We start from the raw sequence: 10780 nt of genomic DNA on the forward strand, positions 1-10780 counted from the left end.
AAGGATGGTTTCAGAGAGGCAGAGTTTTCAATATCATAGAAGGTTTATAATATCTTTATATTTAGAAATTTATATTTTGCATCATTTTCAATGAAATTAGGCCCAGAAATATATTCCAATCAAGGCATCCATTTTTTGTTTGTATCATCTGTCCTTAAATCTTTAAGAAAATTACATGGCACCGATCTCACTTCTGATGTTTTAGAAGTCCGTGTTTGCTCTACTCCTATTTTGTATTGTTTATGGACTTCTGATCTTAAATGAAGGATATGGAAATAACAACGAACAGTATTGGAAATCAAAGTCCGTAAAACAATACAAAACAGGAGCAGAGCAAACACGGACTTCTAAAACATCAGAGGGCGGATCAGGTGCCATGGGGGAGTGAGCATCCCCTGCTGACCGGTCACACCCGCCATATGCTCCTTGTCATGATCGGGAAATAACAGAGAAATCCGTGGTCAATTCAATGTATTAATGACTAACAATTAGTATGAAAAACGTCAGTCAGCATTTGACTCAATTATATTTTTGTTCTTTTTTTTTTGCTTCTTGCTTCCTCTTATCTCAACATAGTTTTTTTTTTACTATCTATTCAAACTGAGGTGTATTCTTATTTTGTTAAATGAATGGTGTTCTTGCATTTAATTTGCCAGCATTCTAGACTGATTGCTAGATGTTTTTCCAATTTCCTCTTGGTTTTGCTTTTTTGGTAAGGGGTGATTTTGGTACGGTTTGATTTTGTAATGTTCAAAATTTTCATTTTAGCAAAATGTTTTGTCTTGTAAAAAAGTGCTCATTATTATGTTTGTATGTATACGTATGTGTATGGCACGCCGATTGGTTCAAAATTATTTTCTGCACAACATCGCGATTTAATACACGAGCTAGAAGAAAAATATACACGAGTAAAATAAAAATGCACGTATCGGTAAAAATTGCACATAGTTTAAAAGATTTTTACACAAACATAACGAAAAATACACGAATCCGAAATTTTTTACACGATTAAAGGGTTTAATATGCACAAACAAAAATCGAAAATTGCACGAGCAGAGGAAACTAAAAATTACACAAACAATTTTACTGCGCATACAGCTGCGCATATCATTACTATGCACATAGAATATTCATAGTGTTCTTGGTTTTCTGTACTCTTTATCTCTTCGTGTATGCTAAGCTGAATGTTATCGAGAATGGAAGTTGCTTTTTTACAATCCGATTTCGGATGAAGTGTCTCCATCTGATCCATGCGAGAGTATTTAAAAGCTTTTTGAAAATACTATGTTTTTCTAATATTGACCGAGATAAAGGATGTATTATATGATGCGGACAAAAATTGTAACAAGAATGAATCGGTACGTTTGTGCTACAATGCGGGGTAAAAAAAAAAGTACCATTGCGTATGATGCACTCGACTCCGAACTAAAAGTACCTAACGATGAAAGTACAGTACGGCTGACAAGGATATTGATTTTAATAAAATCATTTGAGGAGATTTTTCCCATTTCGGAATAGGAAATTAAATATTCAGTTGATTGGATATATATAAATGTGTACATTTTTAAATTTAAAAAGTGAGGATTACCTTAGATGTAAACAACGTATTTTTAATGTCAAACATAAAAACATTTTATTTCTATTTACATATGTATCCAAACTTATAAAATATCCGATATCAATTTTGGTTAAATATCTGTAGCCTACTTTTTGTTATGATTTTTTCCATGATATTTCATATTTTCAGTTATAAACTTCGAAATAAAAACAAGATATTTCTTGTAAGCGTTGCCCTCATTCGTAATGGCGATTACTTGATAAATGTTTTCATTTTTAATAAAAAGGACCAGATAAACGGGAAACTATATTCTCATCACATGCGCTTTTGTGTTTTGTTAATTAAATTTGTCCAAATGAAATAACAAAACTCTACTCAAATAATCCTGGCTATGGAAAAACACATGATCAGTGGCGGACCTGGCTCGTGGATCGATTGAAGTCCCAATATAAATTTATTTAAGTTTCAAATCGTTGGACCATAATGACACACCAAGACTTTTAAAACATTGTGAATTACTAAATACATTTACATACAATGCTACACATAAATAAAATGGGAATGGATACTGCAGTTTGATAATAAATGGAAAGAATATAGAACTTGTTTTATCATTCTTGAAAAATACAAATAAATCCATGTTCAAATAGAGCACAATTTTTGGAAATATTTTCAAAGACAACAAATTCTCTTTACAATTGTAGAATTCGTATTCATAAAATTTTAATAATTTATTATTTCCCAAACACTAAATTTAAGTTTTTTATAATAACACTTTTCAATCCACATCTATGGCCAATATAACAAGAACATGACTGTATAATCATCAAATGAAATTAATCGGCAAACAGGCCTGTAGAAGTCCCCCCTCCTCCCTACTTTTTTCTGAGTATTATAGACTTTGCTACAGTAAATTTTCCTTATATGCTGGTTGACCCCCTAACCTTCAATTTTTAAATGTTGTTAGGTCGAGCGCAAATTCCAGGATATGGACGGTTAATTGCAATATTTATCACTATAGTTTTAGGTTGAATTGCAATCCTGATTTCGATTGACTACTTCATGTACGCTTAAATTCATAGAAAATTATTTCAGCCAGTAGCATCAGGAGGGGCATATCCCTTTTTGTTTTCTTTTCTTTGGCCATAACTTTTCGTTTTTCCCCTGAAGAATATTCTTATGTTTAGAAAAGAAGGTGAAATATTGGCAAACATAACATTTGTCATGCAATTAGGCTTTTCAGGTAATTTGTAAATCCCCATTCGATGCACTGAAATATGTGCTGTATATTATAATTTTAATTTTTTTTAACTCCTTTATATGCATTTTACTTATTCAAAGCAAACTCGATAAAAAAACATAATATATTAAGCTTAAATTCACATAACTAAAACGACTGCAATTTTCATACAATTTTCTACATTTTCATGGATATTTATGAAATCACTACACAAAATTAAAGACTGCATGTTCTACTTTGTCACATACATAGTTATATAAAAAAAAATTTATAATTATATTCGATCGTTTCAATATAAAACTTAAAGTAAATTGCGCAATTATTTGCCTTATTTTTATTTTTTACTGTTTATTTCCAAAAAGTTTTCTGTCAAATTCCACAACCCAGATGATCGCAACAATGCTTCAAAATCTCTGTATGAATTGCGAGAACTTATCAAAAGGTATTATGGATGTGTCAAATAACTATAAATCGATTAGCGTACAGGTGTCTTGCATTCCTTCACCAGCAGGGAGGGTTCTTTCTAACTAAAAGGTTACGCATCCACATCCTTAATTATTACAGACGTACACACAGTGGGTGGTGGAGGAGAAGAGTTTTATTTGTTGTTAACTGTCTTGTATTACATCACATGCTGTTTTTATTAATTTTTATGAAGACCTTTACTATATCAATATTTTACACTTTATAAAGAAATTGCTATATAGACAACATGGACAATGATAGAGGAATGACACAATTTAAAAATCTAACAATTAAACACACAACTGGTAATATGCATCCCTTTTACGTTATTTATACATGTGTAGAATGTTTTTAATCGGGGGTGTTCACATTCCATACTTAAGATTGTGTGTAAATTTATACATGTATAAAACACATTGTACATATTCTTGAGAGTCTAGCAGAATTCCAAAAGACTGAATCCTTTTTAAAAAGATTAAATAAATATTACTAACACGTTACTAATTTATAGGTATATGTTTCAAGCATCCAAGCCACCCTGAGCTGTTCTCTAATGAATATTAATGAAATGTGCGCAATGAGGATGCGTCGTATATTATGTCGATGCTGTATTCTCACTCGTGCAGTTTTCGTTTTTACGTTTGTGTAATCTTCTCACTATATCGTGTAAATATTTTGTTGATTGTGTAGTTTTTCTGTAGTTTGTGTAAATTTCAATAACTTTGTGTATACTTTCCTCACTTTGTGTAAGTTTTTACTTACTCGTGTAATTTTTGTTTAAGGTCGTGCAGAAAATAATTTTGAACCAATCGGCGTGCCATATATGTGAATCTCCAATATCCATGTTTCATGCATTTGAACTGTTTGGCTTTTATGTTTGAAATAAAAAGTTGAAGGTTGGCATAATATGTTTATTTGAATGAACTGAAAGATTTTCACTGAAGATGCAAAATGGTCAGAACAATTTTCATTCCCTCATAGCAAACCTCAACAAATAATGCAGATTGTATTTTATCTACTCAACATATGCAGCATTGTTGGATTACAGACTTTGTAGATCAGTTGAGTATAGGATATGGCATGAAATAGTTAAGGAATAACTGTCTAATTTTTCATTTTATGATGTGATCAATCAACTGGCTTGCATGAAAATTTGCAGAAACATCGAAAGCTTTTATGCATAAAATTATCACGCAAGCCAATCGATTGATCATCTTCATGAAATCGAAAAATAAGACAATTATTCCTTATATTTACATGCTTTGATTCCGCCAATCCACGTGCTCCAAACCCTGCTTCTGTCTAGCTGTTTGTCCCGCCCTGCACGTGGTTTTTTTGGAACCGCGCCAATACATTGATGGAGAAATAAAGTACATTTACAATTGGTAATTTTATCTCGGACAAAGACATTGGAAATGTAAATATAAAAGAATAATGTCATTTACTAATTTTTATTTTAAAATTGACATAAGTACCCGACAAATCAGTAAAAAACAATTTCAAGTTGCTTTAATTTATGTGACAATGTTCCAGGCTTCTTCTGTACATTTAAAGTTAATGTTCAGCAAAAAAACTGAATTCATAGAAATATCTCTTCAAATAAACAGAAAAAAAGTTACCACTGATATATAAATATTTTTGTAAAAGTCCTGATTTGTACTCAACATTACCCTAGGATTATAAACACAGATTTAAAGCATTCTCAAAGCTTGTATTTTTTCTTCATGTTGAGCACATCAGGCTTGAATTTACTCCACCCCCCCCCCCCCCCCTCCAGGCGTTCATCATTTGAACAAACTAGAATCTACACTACCTGAGGATGATTCCATATAAATATCACTAATCATAGCTTTGAGGTACTTGAAAAGAAGATTTTAAAAGGTTTCCCTATATATCCCTGTGTAAAACTTGGGTCGGCCATTTTGGCCCCACCCTAGCCCCAGGGGTCATGATTTGAACAAACTTGAATCTACACTACCTGAGGATGATTCCACATGAGTTTCATCTTTCCTGGCCCAGTGGTTCTGGAGAAGAAGATTTTTAAAGATTTTTCCTATATATTCCAATGTAAAACTTGGGTCGGCCATTTTGGTCCCACCCTTGCCCCGGGGGTCATGATTTGAACAAACTTGAATCTACACTACCTGAGGATGATTCCACATGAGTTTCATCTTTCCTGGTCCAGTGGTTCTGGAGAAGAAGATTTTTAAAGATTTTTCCTATATATTCCTATGTAAAACTTGGGTCGGCCATTTTGGCCCCACCTTTGCCCCGGGGGTCATGATTTGAACAAACTTGAATCTGCTCTACCTGAGGATGATTCCACATGAGTTTCATCTTTCCTGGCCCAGTGGTTCTGGAGAAGAAGATTTTTAAAGATTTTTCCTATATATTCCTATGTAAAACTTGGGTCGGCCATTTTGGCCCCACCCTTGCCCCGGGGGTCATGATTTGAACAAACTTGAATCTACACTACCTGAGGATACTTCCACATGAGTTTCATCTTTCCTGGCCCAGTGGTACTGGAGAAGTAGATTTTTAAAGATTTTTCCTATATATTCCTATGTAAAACTTGGGTCGGCCATTTTGGCCCCCACCTTTGCCCCGGGGTCATGGTTTGAACAAATTTGAATCTGCTCTACCTGAGGATGCTTCCACCTGAGTTTCATCTTTCCTGGCCCAGTGGTTCTTGAGAAGAATATTTTTAAAGATTTTTCCTATATATTCCTATGTAAAACTTGGGTTGGCCATTTTGGCCCCACCCTTGCCCCGGGGGTCATGATTTGAACAAACTTGAATCCACACTACCTGAGGATGCTTCCACATGAGTTTCATCTTTCCTGGCCCAGCTGTTCTGGAGAAGAAGATTTTTTTTAAATGCCATTAATTTTTAACAAATTCATGATTATCTCCCCTTGGAAAAGGGCGTGGCCCTTCATTGGAACAAACTTGAATCCCCTTCACCCAAGGATACTTTGTGCCAAGTTTGGTTGAAATTGGCCCAGTGGTTCTTGAGAAGAAGATGAAAATGTGAAAAGTTTACGACGACAACGACTACGACTACGACAACGACAATTTTGTTAATAATTGACATTGTTTCAATTCAAACTGTGTTTATCATTTTGCTGTAAATCAAACAAAGCTAATAGTTTTGCTTTTCATTTAGGGCGATTATAATTTCAACATATGATGTGCAGTGATGATTCTATGAGTTGGCCAAAATATCTGAAATAGTTTAGGGGTCAAAGGGGTGCTGAAATATGGACATTGGGGAGCCTTAAATAGGTTTAAATGATCAAGTGACAAATATTGAATTGTGACAGTTTTTTCAACAACTGTTACATCTGACAAGGCTAAATAAACTGCCACGCCATTGCAAGGAAGTCTTAATCATCCATATACATTTGTCCTTATCTTACTTGGAGATAAACCCAAACAAGTTGATGATGCAGACTCAGTCAAAACACAGACTAAACAACTTGTTTTTAAAACCTAGACAGAGACGGACACAGATTGATGTGAAATCAGAAAGTACTGAAAACATCAGAAAACATTATTTGGATTCAAATAAGAGTAATTTCACTAAACATAGGAACAAAATCATCAGTGGATGTGAGCACAAGTAAGTACATGGGCGTATACAGTTAAATTCGGTTATAACTAGAAAACTGACCAGTCAGCAAGGGCCCCGCCATGGGGTAGAATTAAAAGGGTGCAGCTTACGGAATGATTCAAAATGTACGAAGAATAAGCAACAGCAACTGTATTCTTAAACTTTCAAGATAATTCCTGGACATTCAAAAACCTGAAAATAATATCCTTGTACTTACATTAGGCAGTAAAAAATGACTTAACATTGAATGTATATTTAAACAATTATGAAGCTTGTGTTATATAAAATCCAGCCGTTCAATGAATGCAAATATCATGAAGGCTTGACCTTAACTTCAAACAAACAGCAGTTGCAGACAAAGGTTTTCATTAATCTTAAAGACAGATAAAGAAAAGCCTACTAAATTTTCTGCAGCAGGCTAGATAATTAATCCCAAGGGATTAATTGTACCTCTCTCATCATTTTCTTTTAAAGTAACAATAAGAACTTTTTCAGTATTAATGATAGAATGGGGTTTTTATACAACTACCTTAAAAATTAATAATATTCTTGAATTAACATAAGTAACAAAAGTAAATCAAAAAATCTTCTTTAATCTATTTCTTGTTTTTAGAATTCAATGAAATCATAACTATTAAACAAAAATAAATTATGAAAATTTATATTCAAATCCACATTTCAGAGTGTTCATAGCATTCCAAATTGACTTAACTTCAAAACAAACTTCATTTGCAGACAGAGGTGGTAATTCATCTAAATGTGACAGGTAAAGATAATGCTCTGGATTTTCTTCAGGAGGAAAGCTAATTAATCCCAAGGGACTCATAGCATCATTCAGTTTACAATGGGAACATCTTCAGCAGTTATCTCTCTTTGCCAATGCATTTTTATATAAAGTTAAGGAATGTACCCACCACCCCAGCTCCAAACCAGGGGACATAGAGAACCAAACTTAGCATCAAAATATGTATTTCTGCCTACTGAACTACCATACCAAATTTGAACTTGATTGGGCAACCATAAAAAAAGTTGCCCATTCATTCTTATGCATAGTTAAGGAATCTACCCCACCACCCCAGCTCCAAACCAGAAGACATAGAGAACCAAACTTAGCATCAAAATATGTATTTTTGCCTACTGAACTACCATACCAAATTTGAACTTGATTGGGCAACCATAAAAAAAGTTATTAGAAAAAAACAGAAAATTTGTGGACGGAAGAGTGACAGACGGACAGACAGACGGACAGACAGACAGACGGACAGACAGAGTGATTACTATAGGGCACCCGCAAATCCTTGCGGGCCCTAATGAAGTCACTTGGACCTATTACTTCTCTATAACTGTAATTCGTTATATCCGTGTAAGAAATTCATTTAATTTATATAGCTGGGGATCCAAGATAACTTAGCTATATCCGTGAAATCGTGATATCAGTGTTCCTATTTTTAAAATTAGATGTTAGATCTGCTTGCATACTCGCTACACTAACATCTAACAACATCCCATAGAGGGTCACGTCCGAGTTCAAATTCTATCAACCAATCAAATTGTTGCCTGCAAAATCATTGTATATTTGTTGAAGCGAATAAGTCTAGAGTTGTTCCGAATTTGACCTCTGATGTGACCCTCTATGGGATGTTGTTAGATGTTAGTGTAGCAAGTATACAAGGCGGACCTTACATCTGATTTTAATTACATTGCCCTAGCACTTCCCTATAAATGAGTATTGTATATAGTGTATGTGCAATTAGTTTTATCACCTTCTGCTATGATGTCTAAGATGTTAGATTCACAGACTTTTCTGTATTCTCTAGCTTCCATGACTTTTTCTTCATTTAAATATCTCATGAAGTATTTCAGTGGCACTGCAGACTCTTGCCCAATTTCCACATACCTCTTCTTCAGCTTAGGAAGTACTACTGCCTACAATGTAAAGAAAATGTATTAAATAAATTCTTAGATAATTAAGGCTGGGTATATATTGGCCAAAGTTTTTATATAGTAATATAGTGTGATATTTCAAACTGTTTTGCAATATGTATTGCAATATTTTCAATGAAAATTACCATGGGATGTTTTTTTTCATTATATTATTTTCCATATACATGCATAATGTTCAAAACTATAATAAACAACCAAAAGAAAAAAAATTGATTAGATTACAGTTATGCAATGAAATGCATCCATATATGTGCTTCTGTCTTACTCCTTCGCTTATTCACAAATTTTTGACAACTTTTCTTTAAATTTAAGGAGAAAATTCCTTTTGCCAAACTGAGTATCAATGTTTGTAAGCAAGCACAGTTTACTTGTTCTTGGGGACATAATTTCAGGGGTTATTTATTTAGTTGATTAAAGAAATCAATACATGTACATAGTATCTACAGAAAAAAAATCTTAGGAATAGAATAAGGGTGACCCATGAATCAACAAACACTGGTCCCCCTCCCCCACAAACTATCATAATGATGATTCCACAAAAAGTTTGTTCTCAGTTTATGGCATTTTACCTGAGTAGAGTTTTAACCCCTTACAATATATGGCATATACGCATTTCTACGCATCTGACTTGAAAAATGAGTATAGTGTGAACAAACATTCATAACTTCCTTAATACTGCAAATATCAGAATAAATCTTGCACCGTTGGAAAGAGAAAATAATTACAATAAAATAATATACAGAAAATTTTTTTATTGGTTGTACCAGTTTTTTGCTAGCTTGAGTTAAACTTTGCGCACTATTTGAGCGATTTTGCCATTATCGAAATCAATGCGGTAGTAACACGTAATATATGTAAAAATGCTAAATTCTGGTGTCCCAACCCCACCCAATCCCCCTAAAATACTTAAAAATTTTTTTTTTTAAAAATGTACAACATGCTCAAATTAATTTTCAACACAACAATATTATATATTTTTTAATATATTTAACTAAGCAAAAAACTAGAATGAAACTCATTATTGAATAAATGGGAATTACAGCATGACTATGGTGTACTTCGTTGCCATGGCGACTGAAATGATATTTTCATAATCATTTTCAGAAACTACACAATACCTGCTTTCAGAATATATATACATTGGTATCTACAAAAATTACAAGAAATGTCCCAAAAAATGCATTGAAATCTTAATATCAATTTGTCTAGAAATGCCTAAAATCTTTGCCAAGGAAGGGGTCAAAAGTTACTTACTTCTCCATTATATCTGACTATGACATAATATTCTTTAGAGTTATTGCACTGGTGGAGTTCAAAGAGCAGATCTGAAGCAAATGGCGGCCAATGTTTGTCATCTAGCTTCAAGGCAAGGAGTAAGGCCATCAGAGAGGAGTCATGGGCAGAATACAGGAATAATCGTACTGGTCTTTAAAAAAACAAGAGGCCCACGGGCCTTATAGGTCACCTGAGCATTATGCAACAACTTTCCAGTTACAGTGTATTGAATTTGATTCATGTTTTAAGCCAGATGCTATATGGCATTCACAATTTTGAAAGGGCACCATTGATCATTATAACAATAAACTTAGCAGTTGCTTAGCTTGGTTACTGAATACCCATATGCAGGGTAGGGGAACCAAAATGCACTCCAACTAATCAGTAATATTCATCAATAATCAGTAGTGCCCCTAACACTCTGACATAAACCCCTGACCCTAGGTTGCACAAATTTTTAAAAGGCACCCTTAAAATTGCCTATCAAAAAGTAAATAGATGTTTTATAAATACAAAGGACCAGATTTCAAACAATTAATTCATTTTCAGTATATAAGTAGAGCCCCCCCCCACCCCGGAACCGGGGGCCTTGGGTTCACAATTCTGCAAGATTAGGGCCCTTGCTCATCATAACTATATAGGTAGTTCATCTGCTTCATACCCAGAGACAGAGAAGAAAATTTTC

At 33.8% G+C, this 10780-nt stretch overlaps 1 protein-coding gene across 1 annotated transcript; it reads right to left on the reverse strand.

The window, feature by feature from the left end:
• Window positions 1-8639: 8639 nt before the first annotated feature.
• On the reverse strand, window positions 8640-10254 carry LOC134282813 (lysophosphatidic acid phosphatase type 6-like; the record flags this gene model as incomplete). The annotated part of the gene is made up of 2 exons (XM_062765204.1): window positions 10075-10254; window positions 8640-8802 (listed from the first exon to the last, which is right to left on the reverse strand). Coding segments are annotated over exons 1-2 (292 nt in total), but the record flags the coding sequence as incomplete, so codon positions are not given.
• Between the last annotated feature and the right edge of the window lie 526 nt (window positions 10255-10780).

Source organism: Saccostrea cucullata, unplaced genomic scaffold (genome assembly GCF_032062105.1).
Source record: "Saccostrea cucullata isolate Sc308-1 unplaced genomic scaffold, CSIRO_AGI_Scuc_v1 ctg17019, whole genome shotgun sequence".
In the NCBI taxonomy this organism is placed as follows: domain Eukaryota; kingdom Metazoa; phylum Mollusca; class Bivalvia; order Ostreida; family Ostreidae; genus Saccostrea; species Saccostrea cuccullata.